The 23,895-nt window shown below is 40.4% G+C and overlaps 1 protein-coding gene across 2 annotated transcripts; it reads right to left on the reverse strand.

Moving 5' to 3' along the window:
- Positions 1-512: 512 nt before the first annotated feature.
- Positions 513-23,130, reverse strand: ajm1 (apical junction component 1 homolog). Of its 2 annotated transcripts, none has more exons than XM_076758479.1 (2): positions 22,899-23,130; positions 513-5,913 (listed from the first exon to the last, which is right to left on the reverse strand). In XM_076758479.1, exon 2 carries the CDS (start codon positions 5,857-5,859, stop codon positions 2,581-2,583), a length of 3,279 nt encoding a protein of 1,092 aa, XP_076614594.1. In that variant the 5' UTR covers positions 5,860-5,913; positions 22,899-23,130; the 3' UTR covers positions 513-2,580. The 2 variants fall into 2 exon arrangements, with proteins under 2 accessions (XP_076614594.1, XP_076614595.1); XM_076758480.1 differs by lacking the exon at positions 22,899-23,130 and adding an exon at positions 16,410-19,739.
- Positions 23,131-23,895: the final 765 nt, after the last annotated feature.

Raw genomic sequence — 23,895 nt, forward strand, 5'->3', positions numbered from 1 at the left:
GGTTTTCTGATCTCACATGCTATGTCAAGATTTGGATGACTTGAGACATCTAAATTGACTCGGTTGATGTCAATTCAGGCACAAAGATGATAGATATGTGTTGCAGGTTGCAACCACACTGCCCTGTCCACCATTTTTAACCCTCGTGTCTACCATGTGCTTGAATTTGATTGAAATTTGTAAACCAATGTCTGGTACAGTAACAATGATCAGAACATATCATGCATAGGTTTTACTCTTTATTAAGAAAATTAAATTGTGACAATTAAACCAACATTTCTTGATGTTTTTCCACTATATTTCATTTTCTTAAACGTAAGGTTATAGAAAAAAAAATTACATCATCAAGCTAAGTTCTTCATGTACAAACAGTGGATCTCTCACTCTTATGACTTCCTCTTACCCTCACTGCTTTGAAAAAAATATGAACGATTGAGACCTGACTGTCTGACATGCTTGGACAGATCCAGTGTTGTTGCACTTCACCTAAAGAACAGGCAGACAGCAGCACCCAGAGTTCCCATTCCATTTATTAGATATGGTTTATAAATAGACACACTCAGACACATGTTGAAAGTATAAAAAAATACAAGATTACTAGACATTTTAGTGAGGTCTCTTCTTCATTGCCTTTGACATGATATTTTAACTTGAATGACTGACAAAAATGGAAAATTTATTTATTTTTTTCTTACACATCAGGGTAGTTTTCACTTTCACAAGTCCATTCATCAAGCAAGTTACTATCATCAATGTTGTGTTAAAATGAGATCAGAGCATAGAAAAAGAGTCACATGCAGCCACTTTTCACTGAAACTGTACAGCACATCCTGTCAGTCAAGTATAACTCAGTGAAACAGATTTTCAAATATATATGTGCTTCGAGTTTCACTGTACTTCGTCTTATAAACTCTAAGGAAAGCTGATACCACAAGGGAAAAACTTGGTATGGAGAACAATGATTAATAATCGAAGAAAACAGCTTATTCAACCTTTACTGAGGATTGATTGAAAAATACTCCTTCACATCTTCCAGATATGTTGAGTCATTTGTCAAATGGGTCAGTCAAACCATTTGAAATAGTCTGGATATTAGCATAACATCCAATATGCTCCAGCTAGTCTGTTGATTTTTTTTTTAAAAAAACTTAACTGAAAATTTCAAATCATCAGTGTGCTGGCAGAAAGTTTGAGATTTAGGACACTACAAAAACAAAATCAAGAAATGTACTGTATTTAGAGAGGTGAGGCAACATGGCTCTAGTTGATAAATGTTGCTTAAACTTCTGCAACCAATGAGCAATGCAATGGTTCTGATTTACTAAAATTGAAAAAAGACAATATAAATCACACATGTAATAAATCTAGTGCAGCACAAATACACAACTAATGTCTTCTTCAAGCATTTATGTACCATATAGCTACTGTGCCAAATATGGCTCATCTTGTTCTAAGGACAATGACTCCTGCTGCTAATTCATATATTTTTATTTGTAAATATATCTAAAAATACAACTCATCAACTTCAACGTTATAGGAAATTGCATGATTTCTTGATATTTTACCAAGTTATGTTTTTGTAGTAGATAACTCACTATTCACAGTGTTTAATTCTGAACAGTACAGGCCAACACCTACTGTGTGGCGGGTAACTGGCACCATTTCAATATCCATTGTGGAGGCTGCTTTCAAGTCCAGTAGTGCTCCAGTAATTCTCCAGTGCAGAATTAAAGAACTACTGAATTTAGCCTTTCTCCAAAGTACATCATTAGACTCAAAGAGGAAAATGTTAACTTTCAGTATAGAACTCCTACCTATGCAACAATAAGATTTTGTGCCTGTTTTTTATTGATGTTTCAAGCAGTACAACTATCTCTTTTCTGTTTTCATTATTTTCTTATGATGAGGATTTACGTTGCAACCAAAACTTTCAACATTTTATCTCAACTTCAACAAAAACTGTCTTTACCAATATGTATAATATAATATAATATAATATAATATAATATAATATAATATGACAGAGACAACTCCTTCTACAGGAATGTGGTACTTAACTCATGAAGCAACTTTGCATAGAAAGTATTTACGTAGCTAAGAAAATAATGTTGAATATTTTCTGCCTGATATTCCATTAAAGTCACATATGAAAAATAGTCATGTTGTACTCACTTACAGAGAGTGACTGTCTCATTTAAAGAGGCTAAGTTTAGAAGAACATACAGTTGTTGCAAATAATTTGAAAAAATCTGAATACCAGAATGTCAGCTTAGGTCATCCCTACCAAAGGGAATGTGTTGTAAAACAGTAAATGACCAGGATACATATATAAATGACTTTGTGGTGGATAAAAAGTATGTAACTGCTAAAAAGACTAAAATAAATAATGCACTGTACTCATTCTGCACCTGACAGGAAATATTCTGAAAAAGAATAATACTGACCAAGCAGACATGAATATATATATAATTTTGATAACAAAATACTTATCTACAAATGTTTGTAATTGGATTGATATATAAATATGTGTAACAATATATATGTATTTCTATACATATATATTTACAACAAAAGGTGCACTTAAATAATGTCATCAAGGAGATGCGGGGTGCCTACCCAGTCCAAAGTCCTGGGCTCGGAGGCAGCCATAATCATGCACATAAACTGTTTACCGGTCCTCTTATCAATTGGATAAATAGTTGTGGGTGTGAACCTTCTGTTACTTTCCACAAACTCACAGAGCTGCTGATACACCTGTGGGTATTCATGACGCAGGAAAACACCCCGAATCCTTAACTCCCGTTGTATATTGATAAAACAGATTTCCCTGGCCTTCCTGCCTTCCTCTCCCTCTTTGTCAATATCTGCTGTTCCTGGGGGTGGAGTGAGGATCAGTGTTTCCATGTCACTCTCTTTCTTATGAACCTTTCTCTCAGGGCTGAAGGACGCCAGTGCCACCTTTGCATATTTTCTGACAGTTGGAGCTTGGTTCCTTGGTGATGGCCCATCAGGCAATTGGTCACCAACAGCAATAGAAACATTCAAGATGAAACATTCATTGGGGTCGTACTCTTTACCAGCTTCCTGCAGCTCCTTACAGTACTCCCCTAGGTTGTCCTTGAAGCTTTCAAGCTCTCGGAGGGACAGGTATGTAGGAGACATAAGTAGACTGTCCAGACCATACTGCAGAAAATTACTAGATGATGCAGGGTTTGGAAAACCAAGGAAGAGAACTCCTCTACCTCGAGAAAGGTAGCCAACTTTGGCAATACGGGAGAAGGCTTTGTGAACTTCAACAGTCTCCCGGCAGTGTTTGATGATGTGACGGCATGTGCTACCAATTCTTCCATACAGGCAGCTTTCTTTATGAATGTCCCAGTCCTCCCTGCGACAGTTACGAGAGCAGTAGTAGGTGTAGCAGCTGTGGCAGGATTTAAAATATAGACAAGCATTGAACAGGGTCTCTGTCCTCCGGCATTTGTTGTTAGAGCACATCATTGTATCATCCTCATCTGGGCTCTGATCTGGGGAGCACTCATCTGCACTCTTCATTGCATCACTGGCCCCATCCATGTCTCGAAAAGCATCAGGATTCATTCTTATTGAGGTTGGCTGCTTGTCAAGAGGAGCTGGTTCCTCTGTACCTGCCTTTGAGCTCTTTCTGGACAGAGATACTGCTTCTTCCTCATCAATTAACTTCTTTAGTTGATCCAGAATGTCCTCACTTGCCCTTCTACTGGGTGGCTTGTAATCAGTCACAAGGTCTGCCAGAAGCTCATCAAGCTGTTCAAGGCTTTGCTGTAGTGAGGCGTTGTCATGTGTCTTCTCTTTGGTTGAGCTTTGAAAGTCTGGCTGAGACAGTTCTGGACCCTCAGTGCTTCTGGAGTCAAGAATGTCCCAACTGGCAGACCGTCCTTCAGCCTTATTACGTTTCCCCGGTCGAATGTCATTATCAGTGATGGTTATCTCAGGAGTCACAAACCAGAGTTTACCAGTAGTGCTCTTTGATGTCTCTGTTGGGCTTTTGTCAATTAGTGAGTTATCAGACATTGATAAGGCTGCATAGCGTCTTGGTGAACTAGAAAGATTGACTACCACTGGTTGTGGTTTGTCACCTGTGGCTGCTGCAGGCTTCCTGGACTCAAGAAGATCATCATAGCTCTGACCCCGCTGTACAGGAAGAGGTTGTTCCCTCTCTACACGAGAGTTGAGAATATTGTCCCAGGACCTTGAGTAAGATTTAGAATCTGTGGCAATTCTTTGAGGTTCTACACATGGGTTGGCATACCAGGGTGTTAACACAGGTTCTTGGCGTACTCTTGTTGGAGTGACTTGAGATACATATGAGGCAGGATTGGTGGAATAACCAGATGCATCTGAGCCATACCAGTCATCTGTTTGTGCCTGAACAACTCTAGCATGTCTTCGGCCCTCTGTATAATACGCTCTTGCTGGAATATGATGCTCTGGTGGCATTGCATACATGTCGCGAGAATAATAAAACCTTGGTGGAGCAGTCTGGATTTGATAAGACCTTGGATCATCCCCATAAAATATTCTTGTTGGAGGTGTCTGTATGATGTATGGCCCTGGTTCATTTGCTGCATAGGGTTTGGGATACCCTGTCTGCACAGAGTATGGATAGGTCTCCATCTCAGAATAATAAGGCCTTGTAGCTACAGCATGCACCATTTGAGTCCTTGGATCTTGCACATATTGCACTTTTGGAGTATATGTTTGTCCTGGGGTGTAACGTTCATCATGAAAGTAAGTACTTGGTTGAGGAGGGGCAGTAGTAACATATCTCCCGGGGTCATCTGCATAAAAGAACTTGGTTGGCACATTAGGACTGGAATGAGCTCTACGTTCCCTACCATAGTAATCACCCGATGAAGGCATTCTTTGCAAAGGAATATCCATGGGTTGTAAGTAACTATTTGGCATGCTGCGGGAATATTGATAAGCTTGCCTGCTCTCTGTACCTAATGAATCAGTAGGAGTTGGTGTTCTAGAGTAGGAGAAATGGCGTGGCACAGTCAGACTCCTGCTCCCCCCACTGTATTGCCTTGGCCAGGGTATGTCCATTTGAGGTGTAGCTTGTTGGCGTCCTGAATGATGTAATGCTGCGTCATCAGGTTTGATGTCCACCCGACACCTGACATGAGGACTAGTTGCTGGTTTATCCAGCCCTCCATCCTCAGAATTATCAGCAGCATAATGAGGTGAATATTTACTGCTGTCACCCATTTGAGGCTGCAACTTAATAGGATGGACTTCATGCATATGAGCCCTGGTTGCTGCATAGGAGGACTCCCTACGTGGTGATACTTCTGGTCTCCAACGAGAGTCTCTTGGAGCCCTTTGGGACTCCCTGCCCTTCCTTCCCGAAGATGAGGACCCTTCAAAAGACACAGGGGTGAGACTGGTCTGGACCCGAGGGGCACTTCTTGACCTGGTCCTTCTTTTCTGTTCAGGGACAGCTACCTCACTGGCCATATCTGCAGCCATTGATTGAGGAGTTAACCTATGGCTGAAAATGTCCGGAGCAGAAAAACGATATCTCTGCTGGCGACCCAAGGCATTCCACGCAACATCTGGATTAGCTGCATGCCTATCAGCCTTCCTGTATGGGGACTCCATTGAGTATTTGTGTGATTTTGGGTACTCCAATGACTTATAGTCAAAGGTACGGCAGTGCCTTTTATTGACTTTGCTCTTACTGTCCTCCAGTGTGCTGTGATTTATGGAATCACATTGTTTGGAGGATTGCAAGGACTTGTAGTGTGAAGAAATGGGGACCACTTTTATATCTCGATGCACAGTTGATACCAGTATATCAGGCGGGTCTGTGCGTGTCATCTTAAAGGGACTCCTCTAGTTTTCTCCATCAAGTTGCTTTAATGTTGATGTTACCTGTAGAGGTAAAGAAAGAATTTCAGTCAGTGACAATTATCCATGAAGAAATGCAATTCAGTATTGCTTACTAGTTAAGAAGTTAGTTTCAAGACTTAACTATGGCAGAAGTGCTGAAAAGTTTGAATATGTTTTTTGATTTGTGCAGCACAATCAGCTTGACTGGTTTGGTTTTGAAAAAGAACATTATTGCAAACATAGCTTCTCTAACTTTATCCAGATTAGAAATCACTAAGGGCATGTGAGTCTTCTTGAATGACATCTATCAGTATAGATTTACTGAGATTGTGCAGAAACATTAATAAATTTTTACATAATCTTGTGACATTTTTTTTTTTTTTTTTTTTTGTGGCACAGCCCACAGTCAGTAATGTGATCTATGTTATGTGAAAAACCAACAGGCCCTCCCCCAATATCTAACCTTGACTTAGCAACCGTCAAGTACTAACAACACATAACTTTAATTAATCTGTCAAAGAAAAAATGGGGGATCCATAAGTAATCTGTTTTCACTTAAATCTGATCCACACTTCAAGCATTCACAGCTTTACAGCTTCTTCACTTCCAAAAACAGTGAATACTCCTTCAGTTACCAGGGATTGAAGGGTTTTTTGAAAAAATGAAACAAACTATTCTGGGATCCATCTCATACTTTTCTGTTATCTTTTGCCATAACAAGACATTCATTTGAAGTCTAAAATAAGTTCCTCTAATGAGTTTTGACTTCTTGCTGTCTTCAATGATAGCAATGTCATCAAAGTAAGGCCAAATATAAATATATGAATCTAAATCTGTGTGAAGGCATCCAGCACTGGTTATTCTAACCACATGCAATACAGCAGCTGTATTATCCAGTTTAAAACTTAGTAGTATTGAAGTTTGTATGTGGCTTTGTCTCTCAATATTGCAAAAATGTTGTCAACTTTACTTGTGTAATCCCCTTTTAATGTACTAATGGGCTTTACAGGCACAACACAAAATCAAGTCATGCAAGCTTCATGGGAACCTGTGGAGTTTTCAAACAGTATTAGCATTATAGAGCAATGTTTTTGAGAGTGGGTACACACAATGCATTTTGGTGAGAAACAGAATGTAAACAGAAACTTCATCTGTTTACAAGGGCTGCTCCATGCGCCACACAATATGTTCCTGTTCAGGTCTGAGGAGGGCATCAAGTCCATCAAAAAGTTTCTAGTGTTGAAGTCAAGAATCAGTTATGGTCCTTTTTCCCATTTTGTCAAGTCTTTAGTCTTCAATGCAAAAATGTCATCACTCCGAAGGTATAAAACTCAAATCGATCCTCACAAAGATAGACAAAAAACACACTCACTTGACCATTTATTTCCATTAAATTCCAGTTAAATTAAACTGTCTTGTCATATAGCAGAAGGTTTAAGTCAAGCTACTGCTTCAAAACTATGAAGCATTTTCCAGCATTTACTGACGTGGGACTGAGTTACCTAAGCCTTCAGGTGTTTTAGTCCTTCAAGTCAAGTCTAGTTTTAAGGTAGTCAAGGTTCAATGAGAGCCATGTCCAAGTAAAGTACAAATGCCTCATTTCTCAACACGAGTCAAACATAATTCTAGACTCCACACTAAACCAGCTGATTTCGACAGTATGTGAAAAATCCTCACCAGTGTTTTCAGGTCACTTCTATAAACATTTCTATCCACAAAAAACAACTGAACAATAGCAAAATGGTTAAATGACCAGCAAAAAACAAAACTGTACATCACAGTCAAAATTTGGTCAGCGGTAGACAGCCTGATGACTCTCTGCTCTCTGTCATCACCTATACTTTCAATACAACTAGATTCACAACGTTTATTTCTGTTGTCAGACAATGAAATAAGTGTAAAACAGTACTTTTATTGCTACCTGTTACAAAGGCGCTGTGCCAAGAAATCAATCAAATCATTATTTTATGTTCCTGTCAGCCCCCTGACAGTACAAGATACAGTAAATTACAAGTTAAAGACAATTTCTCAGCAGCTATACTGAAATTTAAAATGAGTGGTCACAGAGAGGGTTAAGGGAGACTGAAAGTTGTTAGTGTAATGACTGTGTCGGAGTGAGCAGGCTTACATAATCCTTTTCCAAAAGCTTTATTTCTCCTATCCAAACTAGAATATAAAGCTGAGGTTTCCAGATTTATCCACTCTGGACAGTTTGGAGTGAGAAAAACACAAGCTTATTGCCAAAGGCCACAATGGAGGGGAATAGATGTGCTATCACATTTAGCCAGCTTAATCTGGCAGTAGTATTCTTGTAGCAAGGCAAAGTTTCTACACATACTTACGTCACGCTGGGGAAAACAGTCACATTTGCTTGCACTGCTGATGCTGTTACTATAGTTAGGAAAGCAAACATTTATTAATTCTGCATTGTTTAAAATTCTTCTTGCCAGACGGGAGCAGATCTGGAGTGTTTGTACAGCTTGGGTTCCAGTTGGTAGAATTTCCTTATTTTGTAATGTTTTATCATTGTGCTTTGTGGCCATAAGGCAAAAAATATGTCAAGCTTTCTATACAATAAATGAGTTTATATTGAACTTGGGTCAGTATAAACTCACTTAGGACCTAACCCTAAAACTCTTTTGTCTTTGAGTAATCAAAATTTGGGCAGGAATATTTTCAACATTAATGTTTCACAAAGTTTAAGAGACAGACAAAATTCCTATCTGTGTATGTGACACTGAAACCACAAGCTACGAGAGACAAGTACACACTTTGACTGCTTTTCGCCCGAGCTGACAAGCCAGTCAGCACATTGCCCACTGACTATCCAATTAGAGGCAGTCAAACTGTCCACTTCTGTATGACAAAAGCAGCTCATGAGTAATACAGTATCTTGGAAAATGATATGGGGCACTGAACTTGATGCATTTACTGTTTATCAGACCACAAATGAGATAAGAATTAGGTTGGAAAAACGCTTAATAGTTCCAGAGCTTTTAATCTGGTGCCAGTCACTCATCGTAGCCCTGTGAATGATAAATTATGCCGTTTGGTGCCTCTGCTCACAGACTGCACATGCAATCTGCATGAATTACCATATGATTTTAAAAGGCGGCAGTTGAAAAGTGACAGGCACTGTGCATACTTAAAAGATGCAGCTGAGTGGTGGGATTTGTCTACGATCAGCCACATCAGAGAAGAAACTTCATGATACTGAACTCATTAACAGAGTAATGACATTTCAAGATATTAACACTGTAATAATTCAACAAAAGGTTTTTGGGTGTCTGTAACTCATAAAATCATAATCTGTATTCATAGAAATGTTTGTAAAACAAATGCAGGAAATGAAAAAGAGTAGTAGTACAAAGATGCAGAAATTAACAGAATGCTTACATAACAATAAAAATACAAGCTGCTGCAACCTGTATGAAACCACTGCAGGACAAGGAGCTGACCCAGATTGAGCAACTGGTCGAGCAGACGCTCAGACTTGAGCAGATGGAGGATGATTATGGTGTTGACATGGCTGACGTCTTCCTAAAATGTGGTGGTGACTGCAGCCAAGTGTATTTGTAAATATCATTTTAAAAGAGTGTAACCATCAGAGCGCACTAACAGTTCAGTGAAGGTCATGTTCAAATTTAATGACCACATAAGAATACAAGTCTTGTTCCGGTCAAACACACTATAAACACTGTCAGGATACATGTTCAGCATACATACTGTTTACAGTCTGGTGGACTGGACTGGAAATGGATCAATTCAAAACCATGAATTCAACTGAGCAATTTTCAAAATAACTGAAATAATTATGATGATAGTAGTCCCTGTGCTCTCCCTAATGATGGTGGTATAACAGAAACTACAAATGGGGTGTAAAACTCTGTGCTGTTAAGATTAGTGTATTTATAGATACCTTCATACTTTCCAATAGATGTGGCTATTTGCATCTTTACCAGAAAGAGATATGACCATTACTATATCATCTCTGATGTTGAATTCCAGGGTCTTTTTGGGAGGATATTAACTGTAAATTCCTGTGCATCAGTCATCAGTCCGTCAAGCTCCTGAAGTTTGGATGTTGTTCTGTCTCCATGTGAACAGCACAACCGGGTGCAGCTTTGGAAGCCTTTAGTCCTCTGTTGTATCTGCTGCTGTCTTTCTGCAGAGTTTGGAGAATGGAGTGTACATGTTTAAGCATTGCAAGCTGAAGCACTGCGCTGGAGCTCAGTAGAGTGCTTCTGAGGACTCTGCCCATGAGAATTTGTGCTGGAGAGTACACTATGACCATTACAGGCATGTTCCTTGGGATGAGAAGTGCAAGATGAGAGTATGTGTTTGTTTGTTGCTGCTTCTTCAGTATGTGTTTCACAATTTTCAGTGTTCTTTCAGCTAGTCCATTTGACTTGCCTGGACTGGAGTGAATAAGTTTTATGCACCATGATATTGCTTTCCTGATTTCCTGACTTGCAAATGGGACATGGTCATATACCAACTCTTTTGGGATTCCTATTCTGGAGAAGACCACTTTTATTTTGTGATTACAGTGTGTGAGTTAGTCGACCATCAACAGAAATGAGTGACCTTTTATTTGAAAGATGTCTGACCCCACTTTAAGCCAAGGAAGCTCAGGGATGTTGAGATCAATGGCTCCCTCTGGATTCTGGGCTGGAACCGCTGGCACGTCTCCACCATTTATTCTATGTCCCTCATCATTCCTGGCCACTACCAGTGCTTTCTGGCTAGTGCTTTGGTCTGCTGCATCCCTTGATGAGCCATATGTAGCTTTTGAAGCATGTCTTTTGTCACTGTGCATGGTAGGATTATATTGTCTCCTGTGAACATTCCTCAGTCTCTCGCCGCCACTGTGTGTCTGATGGTCCAATATTGTGTCTTGTGTCTACCTATTTTCTACGCCAACCATGTCTCTGAGTGTCTTGCAACAGCCATCTTTCAGTTTTTCTTTCTTGAGCAGATGTAGAGTCTCTGTTCTCATAGCATCTGTTCTGTTGCTCCAGTCATCGACTGTCATGTTTGTTCTTGTATGTCTGCTCATGAAAGTGTGTCAATGATCTGTAGGTCTTTACCCAATGTGTAGGTGATATTTAATTTCTTGTTATATTTCTTGAGAGATTTGTTGAGACATTCCAACACCAATCATTAAATCAAATTCTCTGAGGATTACAGGCTGTAATAAACCCATCCAATCATTTCATTTGGCCCAAATGGCCATTCATGCACTCATTGTGCATGACCACAGTCTTCCACAAGGTTAGGCAGATACGTTTCTGAAGCTATAGCGAGCATTAGCTATAGTAGCATGGAGGATGGATGTTTTCCAATGGTTTGTGGTCTGACTGAATATTAACCTTCACACCATATTCATACTGATGGAACCTTTTGACAGAGAAGACTATCGCTAAGAGCTCCTTCTATATTTGTATATTGTATATTTCTATATTGTCCATTGCTGCCAGTGGTATTGTTCTGCAGCCTGTATATCTGGTGTAGTTTGGGCTCTTTGTGGATGTGATGCTCTCCTTCTACCCTCACTCCATATGTCACCAGCAAAGTTCTTGTGGGCTGAGCCCAAAAGTGTCTTTCAAACACTTCACTTTTCTTGGGCTTGCAATATGCTCTGAAAGAAGCTACAATTTCATCCAAATTCCAATCTTCATCAGGGTCAATGTTAAGCATGTTATCCAAATTTTAAAGCTGCATCTCCTAGTGTGAATAGTAAGATGGCTATTCTGATCTTGCCCTCCTTGCCTTCTGCACAACTCACTGTCATATAGATTTGGAGGCACTGTTCTCACTGTTTCCAGTTTTCTCCCACGTTGCCTGTCAGCACCAGTGATGATAGTAATCTAAACTGATCAGTTTTCTTTGTGTGCCTCCCACTCTGAGGAACGCACCTGCTATCTTAATCTTCAGATGACAAAACTTCAGTGTCTATCAACTCAAATGACGAACCGGACCGACTTCTGAAACCATTTATAGCTTCATGCAACTGGAGGACTTGGTGTATCAGATGAATATCCAGAGACCTTAACTGCATGAACTCAACATTTATTGAAGAGCAATATTCCACATTACCTGTACTGTACTCTGTGTTAAGCTGGATGAAGCACATAGTGTTACTCTGCCTTCACATCGGTAACTTCACCACATAAGTGTAAGTGTGCGTCGCTATATACTATACAGCCCATCACCAGTGGAAATTATGTTCTTAGGTTCCCTCTAAATACAATAATACAGTCAATAAAATAAATGTATGATGTATTGATGCTATGGCTAAGGTTTGGTTAGGATTAAGCACAAAAACAACTTGCCTTTGTTTAGGGTCTGTATGATAATATACCACCAGACAAATTTTAACTCCCTCTAGCTTCTCCAAGTGGTATCACTTTTGGCGCAACTGTGGCAAAGGCAACCAGAGTGCTTTCTATGTTCCTTAGTGCACAGCAACTACCTGAAATATAGAATACAATTCATTTCTTTCCAAAATTTCATGAAGACATGATCAACACCACTTTGGAAATGAGAGAAGAAAGCATGTTCACTGAAAACCGAAATTGCTATAGTCCTATATGGTGTAGGGGTTGGCATCAGGGTGGAGGGTGGAGTAGAGGAAAACATTAGCAGAAAAAGCATGACTTTATTCATTAATTTAATTTATAATAAAGTCATGAATGCAAATGAAAAATGGTACCAGCCTGATTAGATTAGCCGTCAGCCTTCAGGAGATTGTACCTAGTGCAGACAGAACTGCAAAGTGAAAGCGAGTCTTGTAGGGAACCAATCTAAATGCTGACAGTGCCATCATTCTATCACCATTACATTGTACAATCAACTTCATAATGATACGTTAAAGCAACAAACTTGTCTACTGCCAGTGTAAATAATCTGTATAAACAGCCTTCATATATACTACTTGGAAGTGATTAATGTTAATATTACACAGACTGTAGCAGTTGTGTAGTGGTGTCTGGAGAAGTGGGTATGTTCTTAATTAAAATAAGCAGGTAATTCATGCAATTCACAGCAATTCATTAAATACATACTCCAAAGGCAATATTTTGTCGTGTTATTACATGAGGTAAGCCACAGGATGACAAAGGCGTGACCCATCCAACTCTCATTGGCTTACCTAACACTAACCAATCATCACTCCTCATACCTAAATCTAACCAACCCAACCAACAAAAGCAAAAAGTACTAGCCAATCAGAGGCAGAGTAGAGCAGGCCATACCTGCACCACACTACCGGATGGTGCACATCAGACGTGATTTAGAAGTGGCTACATACCTGCATATACCCTGCACTACACCACTGGACTGTAGCCAACAGTCTAGCTGATTAGCTATTGTGTCTGGTTGGACTAGACTGAACTCTCTGTCAGAGCTTTGGCTGAGGAGATGAGTGGGGATACGGGATGAACTGCTAGAAACTGATTCATGTCATGGCTTTTTAAAGAAAGAAGGAAAAGGTTGAGTACATTGTGGACCTCAGTGTTGCACAGTGACCAGGGTGATGTCCACCATGACATGACATCATTCACCACTGTATGACTGGCTTTGCTGTAGCTGAGTGATAATCACATAGAGCTAATTCTCTCTTTGGATTCCCATTCAAAATGTACTGGAAGATTCACTTTTTCATCTGTACATCTACTAGTACTCTACTGTCACTTCACTGACATGCAAATGAGGTTGAAGTGCAGCCGTTTTTCAAAAAGACAGATATCCAAACAAAAGCACCTCTTCTCAGAATGACAACTAATTAAAATCGCAACATCAAACACACACTCCTTTCAGTAATAGTATTTCCAGCATCTTTCACAGATGAACAACCTTAAATCCACTTTTAAAATCTGAGGAAAAAAAGATGGGAATGAAAAAAAGAAAAACAACAGAAGTGACAAAAACCACATGGGCAATACGGTACGGTTATGTCTCTGGAACACTGACTATTCCATAAAGCTATAAATAGAGTGAAAAAACAATAAAGAAACTTAGGGTTCAAAGGGTAAAATAACATTATTATATATTATTTGAGTATGACCTGACAGGCTGAAACCTTGCAGCCACAAATGCCTGCATGCAATGTGTTTCACTCTGCCTTTACACTGTCAGTTCTTCTGCAAGTGGCCAGTGGGCCAACACAGTATCACTGACAGTAGAGTGCTGATACTAATACAGGTTTTAAAAAATATACTAATACATATACTAATATAAGTAGTTTCCATATAAGGTCATACAAGGTGACCCATTCCTCTGATCAGCAACACCTGGAAAAGACACATTTAAGGGATGATTAATACCTCTAACTGGTCCCTTGTTCATGAAAGGATGTAGTGCACTGGTAGTCTCACTTCTCTAGTGGATGTAGCAGTATTACTTGTGGTCACTGAGCACAGGGAGCACTATTTTATGGTGCATAGTGAGTATGGAACTATTCTGTGGTACATCGCAACACTGCACCACTGGCACTGAACACCCTTCAAAATGTCTGATTCCTGTATGTTGCATTTTGCATTTTGACTCTCTGTGGTCTCCCCTTCTGCAAACCTTGCTGGACTAAAGCAGAAGGTAACCAGGGGGGTTTTAAGGAGGTGAGCAAAGCAGAGCTTGAACTTGAAGAGAGTATGGGGACACTGAAGTGATTGCAGGGGCAGGGAAAGTTATGCTAATAAACTCTTGTTGCCCGCTATGACAATTGAGCCTAATTTGAGACCTAAAGGGAGACTTGGAATCAAAACATTTACATTGTACATCTACAATAGCTGTTATTCATACGCTGTCAATTATAGGAGTTTAAGCATACACAAAATCACTGGTTTGGTTGTTCCCCCGATTTTGGGGTCATTTTCAGTACAATTTTGGCTAACTAATTATCAGCATCAGTCTGTCATCTGGCAACTCACATGGCCATGTGTACTTTGGAACAGGTTTTTTTTTCTTCTGCAGATCAAAACATTTAACTGCATGAATAAGTACACAAAGAATCCCACTCTTTTCGTAGTGTTTTGATTTCAAAGCATTTGTGATCTCCATATGACGTCAGTGTGTTCACAAGCGATTTCAAGACTGCTGTGCATCTGCTTCACATCTGGTTTGTACTCTCACTGTTAGCATTGACTGGATCATGAGAACCATGAAAGGAATTTTAGTTAATACTCAAATTTCACTAATTTTGCGAAGAGCTTTTACAAGAGCTTGTGGTAAAATGGTATGGATATGCTCCTTACTTTAATTTAGATTACAGAGATTACTTTGCCTTTTCTTAGATAAGAAAAAGTTTGCAGTAAAGTTTATTAAGGTGCACGTGTATCTAGATGACATAATGCTTGGAGTGTGGTGTATCATGACAATGCATTGTGTGCAGTAAGCTGTATCAAAATTATGTAAAACAGTAAGGTATAATATACTGTACTAAGGTATATCAAGGCTATCTAATAGAGAGGTAAACAAAGGTGATATAATCCAAGAGGGTGTACCAAGACAATGTAATGCTTGTTGGAGGATGGGTCATGCTTGCAGTATAGTGTATCAACAAGGTGTAATGTGTGCAGAAATTTGTATCAAAATTATTTAACATTTGCAGTCAGGTGCATCAAGGCCATGGGGATTTCATGGGAGCGATGATGGCTGCCGTGCCCCCTTGGCCCTGTGGCCTTATGCCTCTCAAAATATTACAAGGTCAGTGGCCACAGTGGTCCTGATACTCTGCCTGCACTGACACGACTGATTCAGCTGTTTTTACCTCTGCGTCTTTTCAGTCAATATATTGTCTTTTGTTGGGATTCTGATTTCTTATTGGGCAACATAAAATGAAAAGCTGTGCACATAACCACTGGAGGATTCAATTTCGACCCTGGTATAAACTGCTAGAAAACCAGGCTATTTATGACGACAGTTTGGCACAAACCTAGGACCGGCCAACCAGCAGGCTTAATGAAATTCATCCAGATGTGCCAATGCCACTAAACTGAGTGAGCTTGAGAAGGTCAACTGAGCTGAGGTAAGACAGCTTGATAAATGAACAGACAAGAGGCTCAACATATAATGTTACACATGGCTTGTATATCACTACAACAATGACTTACTAGACCCATTGGCCTAAGTAGTGCTACATGCCTAACAAATATTATAGCCTAATATTTGTAACAGTAATGTTAACAAATGTAACATTAGTCAACGCTTGCTAGCTAGCTGTCAAGTCAATGTCATGTTTTAATGCTAGGTCAGCTAACACTGATAGCTGGTTGCACTCCAACATTAATGTTACTTTCATCCCCCCCCCCCCCAGCAACTGTCATGCCATGCAAGATTCTGAAGATGCACTTTCAGGATGCAGCTAAAAATGGACTTTTTTTATATGGTGGATGGAAAATTATGATTGAAGAAGTAATATAGTTAGTTAGCTAGCTAGTAAGAAACTGACTGTGAGCTAGCTATTGTTCAGTGAATCAGTTTATTATGTAATGACAGCCATCTTTATCTAGTTGATGTATTACTGTATGTGTCAATACCTTTCAGGCAGAGCAAGGCAGAGCAGGGAGGCAGGACAGAACCTGGCAGAAAAGGAGAGCCAAAAAACAGAGATCGACTTAAAATAATTGGAAAAAATTAATTTTGTGTTTGTGCCCTCAAAAAAACCCTGACAACACCAAAGACCAAGTGGGACTATAAAATGATGAAATGAAATTCCAGGCCTGATCAAGATGATGGAATACTTGCAGTAAGGTATGTCTAAATTATGTAATGCTTGCACTAAGGTGTATAAAGATTGTGTAGGACTTGCAGCAAGGTGTATCAAGATGATGTAACATTCATAGTAAGGTGTACCAAGACAATGTAATGTTTGCAGTAATGGTCAAGATGATGTAACACTTGCAGTAAGGTGTATCAAGATGTTTTAACACTTGCAGTAAGGTGTATAAGGACGTTGTTACCTTTGCAGTAAGGTGTATCAAGACGATGTAACACTTGCAGTGAGGTGTATAAGGACGCTGTTACATTTGCAGTAAGGTGTATCAAGACGATGTAACACTTGCAGTGGTGTGTATCAGGATTATGGAAGGCTTGCACAAAGCTGTGTCAAGACAATGTAATGCATTGTGTAAAGAAGGTATCAAGAAGATATATTGTTTCCATTAAGGTTTGTATCAAGACCATGAAGCACTTGCAGAAAAGTGTATTAAGATGATGTATGCCCAAGAAGACTAAAGAGCGAGGTCAGAGAAGGGGAAAGAAAGACTGTCTTCCACTATGTTGCTCCTCGCAAAAATTAGGTTATATGTCACTCTCAAACTGTCCTGCTCATACAGCTAGGATGGTGAGTCAGGCAAGAAACGATACACACTGTGTCCAGAAGAAAGGCAGGGATACTTAGCAACATGCTGAGAATGGGTTGCAAGCTCCATTATAATCCAGTCAGTGAGCTGTGCTTTGTCAGTGTGTAGCGACCCATAGCACTGCAAATAAAGAAGCTGTTAGCTGAGGGTCAAATAAATGGGCCTTTCAAGCCTGAGATGACATGAAGTTGTCTTAGTCACGTCCCTTCAACACTGGGTCAATAGAGTGTTCGTGTGCTTCAATCTTGGGCTTAAATCTTACCCATTCTTACCCAAGTGGCATAAAATATCAGTATTACGCAGTTATTATTTATGGTGTGATAACTAATATTAATTTGTGCAATTATAGGTGTGTGTGTGTGTGTGTGTGTGTGTGTGTGTGTGTGTGTGTGCTTAACCCCAACCACAATGCCCCAAAAGCTGAAACCAATGTGAATGTGCCCCGTAATTCATTTTGTTTAAAAGCCAATAGATGTTGACCCTAAACTGTCGCAAAATTCCTTCCAATTCTAATCAATGTCACTTGTGCTCACTTATTCACAATGAAATGTAAGTTGACTGTCTTGATAGCTGTTGATCCATTAAGAAGATAGACAGGTGTGGGGTCAACCTGAGGCTCCCTATGAGTTCTGTTAACAACATGGCATTTTACCACAAGTTGCCATACCATGAATGATTATCTGGGGCCATTTCCCCAGCTTGAGTGGTTAGCAGTCAAGACTTGCTTTATATCGTTGCCCAACTGACAAAATCAAGATTTTGGTGAATGGCAAACCAACCACAGACTTCAAAAAGTTGCCGCAGTAACCTACAGGAGACACTGCCGGGAATATCTCAGACACCACGGTTTCATACGGTATTGTGTGCTCTTCATGGCATAGAAAAGTTAGAGCTACAAAATTCAACAGAAACATCTCTTTCCAGAGACTGCGTACTTGTTTCACTTAACAAACACGAAACAAACTGAAAACAGTTTTAATTTAGACTTTCTTCAGTAGAACATAGTTCCAGTAAAATCAGTTGACAGTGAGATCTGTGTTGGACTGAGGTTTCTGGAAAGTGATGTTGCTGTTATCTTTCAATGGTGTGAGCAGCACAAACTAAATTCCATTTACGCCGTTCAGTCCAGTCCATTAAAGCCAAGGGTTTATCATTCCTTTTCAGCATAGAAACCCCGTACATCAGTGGTACACCCATTTTTCTGTTTGCTTTTGGCTCATGATTGTACCTAAATCCACTGGAGTAGCCTCTTGCATCCCGTGCCCCAACCTCTTGACTGAAGTATGCCATTACATGTGAGCTAGCTGACTCTCCATAAATGCTGTTTCCTGCTCCATTTTCCCACATCAATCTGGAGTATTGTCTCATGAATCTCTTCAATGCTTCTGATGTTGTCGCCATATTGGGGATAAATCTCCCACTGCAGTTTAATAGCCCATCTAAATCTTTGGTTTTGTTGCTCCAATACTATTTCACACATAATGTATGTGGCCCCAAAACACAAGTTCAGTATGAAAGAGTCTACACTTCCTGCTATTGAGCGTCAGATGACATTTTTGGAATCATAGTGCTATCCCTGAACAATAATGTCAGTAGAGATGTTATCCTCAAATGCCCTGTAAAGACATCTCCAATCCATGACCTCTCCATTACCATTGAGACTGCTTTGGTGTCCCTGGCTCAGACCGTAAGAATTGTGGGTGCAACACTGGACAACCAGCTATCCTTCACAGCCAACAGTGCTGTGACAACCCACTCCTGCAGATTAATTCTCAACAACATCAGGAGGATATGTCCAGTCCCCCGCCCAGGTAGTGCCGCTAAGCTTCTGGTGTAGGCTCTTGTCATCTCTCACCCAGACTACTGCAACTCGCTCACATGCCATTCAAACCTCTCTCAAGACACTGGCACTTGTCAACTGTGCTGTGAATGGCTCAGGCCCATCCAATATCCCGGACATGGTCAACCCATACACCCCAGCCCGTCCACTAAGCTTGGGTACTGCCAATCAGCTTGCTGCTCCCTCACTATGAAAGAGGCCCAGCTACCACTCAACAAAATCAAGATTGTTTGCTGTCCTGGCTCCAGAATGGTGGAACAAGCTCCCCATTCACATCAAGACAACAGACATTCTACACACAGACTGAGAGCACATCTGTTGAGACTGCAGCTTGACCCATAAAATAAATGAATGAAAAATGAATACTATCCCTTACTGTTTCTAAATGTACCACTTGAACCAGCATATTTGATGAAGTTGATGTACATGCGTGATTCTTGCATTGTCTGGGTTGTATCTACATGGTTGAGAACACACTGTACATGGCTTTGGATAAAAGCATCCCCTAAGAAAAGTGTAATGTAATGTAATACATCAGTCACGTACTGCATGTAGGCCTGTGTGTCACAAATGTGGCTGAGGCTTCAGCTCTATCTACATGTGCAATGCATCACAAAAATGTTTCTATGACATTCATTGTTTTTGTAATTAGAACTTCAGTCTCACAATTATGACTTGGCATAATTACAAGATGTTGATCTTATCCAAATTATTTGTTACTAATATATCTGCTCATAGCAACTGAGTTATGGTTAAGTTATTGTTAAGGTTAGGCAACTGAATCACTTGATTAAGGTTAGGAAAAGATTGAAGTCATGATTTTAAAAATGTAATTGTTGGACTGTAGCAGGACACAAACTTCCACCCTCTGCATGAAAGGTATGCTCAAAGGAAGCACTACTCTGATTAAATTAACTTTATTGCCAGTCATAATATATTGATTTGAATATATAGATATTAGATATTGGACAATGTCAGTGACCATATTTTAAACAATATCTGTACAAATGATCTTTGTTACGGTACAGTAAAGGTCAGCTAAAACACTTGGTTAATAAAGGGAAGATTGGAACAGAATTGTGACAGGACCACTAGTTTCCCCAGTCAGACGTGCTCCAACCTCAACATCCTAACTCCACGGCTGTGTGGGTGTGGAGGGAGAAGGTTTCATGAAAGGTGGAGCAGCCAATTCACCAGTAACTAATGTCTGCGATCGTTCCTTATCCCACAGCTGCAACTAACTGCAGATATTCCTCTCCAAAAAGGTAGCTCTTCCTGGACTAAATTGCTGATTTCTTTCAGATGTTATACTTCACAGGATATGTTAAGTACAACAGCAGTGTAAAATATTCTTCAGTTTTCTGGTAAGAGGAACCTGGTAAGCCCTTTTCCTGTTTTTAAGAAAAGTAAAGGTGCATCAGTGGAGATATGTATGGATAAAAAACTTCAAATAATGTAGTGATTAGTCAGAAAAACATCATGATAGAAGCTATAATGAGCTATGAGTTGGTATAGTCTGAACAAAATATGAGTACGAATATGCTTCTTGTTCTCATTTTCCATTACTGCTGGTGAGACGAAGAAACCAAACCCAGCAGACAGGGTTTAAATGCAGCAGTGTCGAGACAGCTATAATCCTGGGCTGCTGAAACGACTGCAGAAATGATTGAAATGAGAATGGCAGGGATGTGGAAGAGTCAGCCACATCTGCACAGACTGCAGCCTGATAAGAAACCCAGAGATCCAAATCAAAGGTTCCACAGAGATATAAATACCAAGGTCACTGTATGTTCCCTGTAAACATCCTAAAATATGATCAAAGGCAAGACAATACTCAGAAGTAAGATACTGGTGTGCATATAAAATCCTCACAATGTGACAAAACAGATTATACTTACACTGCAGTTCAGTTCAATCACTCGTAGCTTTACTGGTTCAATCTATTTTTGCAACAGTGAATTATGGGTGGCTGTGAGTTTTATACTATCACCTATCTGACGGACACTAGTTGGGTTGTGGGTCCACCACAGTAGTCCAGACAGAAATGTCTCCACAATCATTGCATGGATTGCCATTCCAGACGTTCAGGTTCCCCTCACGATGAATTGTTACAACTTTGGTGATCCGGTGATCAGGTCAGCCTCAGATGCACTTTGTGTTTAGTGCTAATTAACAAATGTTGGAATGCTATCATGCTAAACTAAGATGTGAGCGCGGTAATCATTATACCTGCTAAATATCAGTACAGAAGCATTGTCATTGTGAGCACGGTAGCATGCTGATATTAGTATTTTGCTCAAACTACTGTTGTGCCAGAACGCCTCACAAAGTCTCTCAACGACTGCATGTGAACAAATCTTGTTGCTCTTTCAAGTGGCTGCGTCAGCATCACTAGTCACTGAGCCTGCTATCTCACTCATAGTTCAACTGATAATAAATAGGGCATTGCTCCACTTTCAGTGGGGCTTCATCAGTAGTTTAAAATATATTTGAAAAACATTAGAAAATGTCAAAAGCAAGCAAGAATGAAAGTAAACAGAATGGCCTCAAGTGACAAACCCACCACTTGATATATTTGTGCAGGCATTAGGTTTGTGTCGATTGTGGCCTCTGCAGCAGTTTCCTCACTCCATCACTATCTGTCTTCAGAGACACGGGTCTACCCACATATGACTACCGGGGCACTGCAGGCTGAAAGGCTCCACTCTATTGGCCTCACTGTATTCAATGGATAATCCAAAAATAGTGCTACAATGATTGTTTTTTAAACTGGTAAGTCACTGACCGACAATGAATTAACTGATGAGTAACCTTATCACCGACTGGGGTGAAAATTACATAGAAGCTGAACATGTGAGAGTTTGCTGCTTTTGTATACTTTATATTATTATAAATTGAACACTTGAGCTCTTATGTGGTCACTGTATGACAGTTTTTGACACCATGGGATCAGTAATTACAGATGAAAACCGCCATTGTGTTGCAGGCTGATGAATTTCTGAAGTTCTCTAAATTGTTCCAAAGTTAATCAATTTACCTACAAATATAAGGTTTGTATTTAAAAAAAAAAATACAATCCTTACATTTGTAGGTAAATGTAAATTTCTAAGACCGACTGCCTGACTATAACACACCTATCTGTCTGTGTGCACACATGCTGTGGCCTCTGTACAACTCTGCAGCATCTGGCTAGCTCACTGTGCCGGTCTTCTCATGAGGAAATCAGAACAACCCATGCAACCTCCGTCACACTGCAGCCGTGCAGGGCTCGGGGCCTGCCTTATTTGAAATATAATGAACTTGGGTCGCAGAGAAATGCATCAAGTCCGATCAAACGTCGCATTGACGCGCTGAGCTAGCAAACACTGCGGAGTATGTCCTGACTGCTGCTGCTGCTGCTGCATGAAGGGCTGCTGCCTGGAGCCAGAATCCCGATGAGGATGATGTCAGTGTTCAAGGATGGGAACATGTTAGTTCAGCATTAGCCAGCAGGGAAATGACTACACTGGACAGTAATGAGCAGGACACATAAGCCACTGTGCTCAGATCAAGCAGGCACGAACAAATCCACACGCTTTGCAAGCTGCGAATGGCTGAATGCAATTTGATGCGTGCACAGAGCCGAAAATGGGATGCACGATATTTCCCGAGCTCAATCTCTGTGACCGTCGCAGTGATGTCACATTAAACAGAAATAAAGGGCCGACGGGTTGCAGTTAATAGAGTTAAAATGCATAATCTGATCTTTGTCTTCCTCCACAGGCTATTAGCCGTGCACGCCGCACGACGACGCGGTGCTGCAAATCAAAAGCTCCATGTCTTACCGCATCAGTCCGGGCTCCCAGCCTGTGCTTATCCATTTTCTGTCAGGGATGCGATACGAGGCAGTGCGATAGTGGTTTCCCAATGACGACATCGGACATGTGCAAAAGGTAAAACTGCAATATCCGCCTCATTGGTCAGCCTCCCCGGATTTTTTCTCTCCTCCTCCCGAACGTTACATCGTTGGTGGATTGCTGCGCAACCCCGCTGCACCATCCACATCTACTGTACGTGATCGCAACCCCCCACCCTACTACCACCACCACCACCACCACCACCACCCCCCCTCTCTGCCTCCATCGCGCCTGCAGCACTGACAGGGCACGCTTCAAACCTCCGACTAGGAGGCTGATTTCCTGTTCCATCTGTTTGCCTGTGACGAACGTATTTTCCGAGAGGGAATCTGTGGTGCACATTTATGCTCCCATCAGGAGGGAATCTATCAGCGGTGGTGACCCACCATGACCTTGCCCTCAGTGCCGCCATCAGGATCACACACGTGTTCTGCATGTTGAAGCTGATTTCATCGAAGAGTCAATCATCAGACAATTAATCAGCAAGATTTGTGATAATTGGCTGATTTCTTAAGTTTTGTTAAGGTTTTTTTTAAAACCAGATGACTAAATATAAATATATATTTGCTGATTTTAGTCTTTATTATCATTATTATTATTATTATTATTATTATTATTGGGTGTAAATTTAAGCCCAAACCATTATTTGATTAATGACTAAAATATTGCAGACTGCATTGAAATCTGGCCTTTAGTCTTCATCACATTCAGCATGCTATGTGAGAGTGAAGTGAAAGTGCTGATGAACAGTAAGCTGTGGCTTGGTCACAGTGCTGGTGGAGGGTTCAGGGCTCACCAGGAGGTAGATGAGCTGTCAGAGTCATAGCAGCTGCCAGGTGTCTCTCTCTGGACTGAAGCACCAGCACAACAGACGTGACATCATGCAGCACTCACAGAGGGTGTCGTTCTTCTGAAGAGAGCTGCA

This window comes from Chaetodon auriga, chromosome 19, assembly GCF_051107435.1.
Source record: "Chaetodon auriga isolate fChaAug3 chromosome 19, fChaAug3.hap1, whole genome shotgun sequence".
NCBI classification, from domain to species: domain Eukaryota; kingdom Metazoa; phylum Chordata; class Actinopteri; order Chaetodontiformes; family Chaetodontidae; genus Chaetodon; species Chaetodon auriga.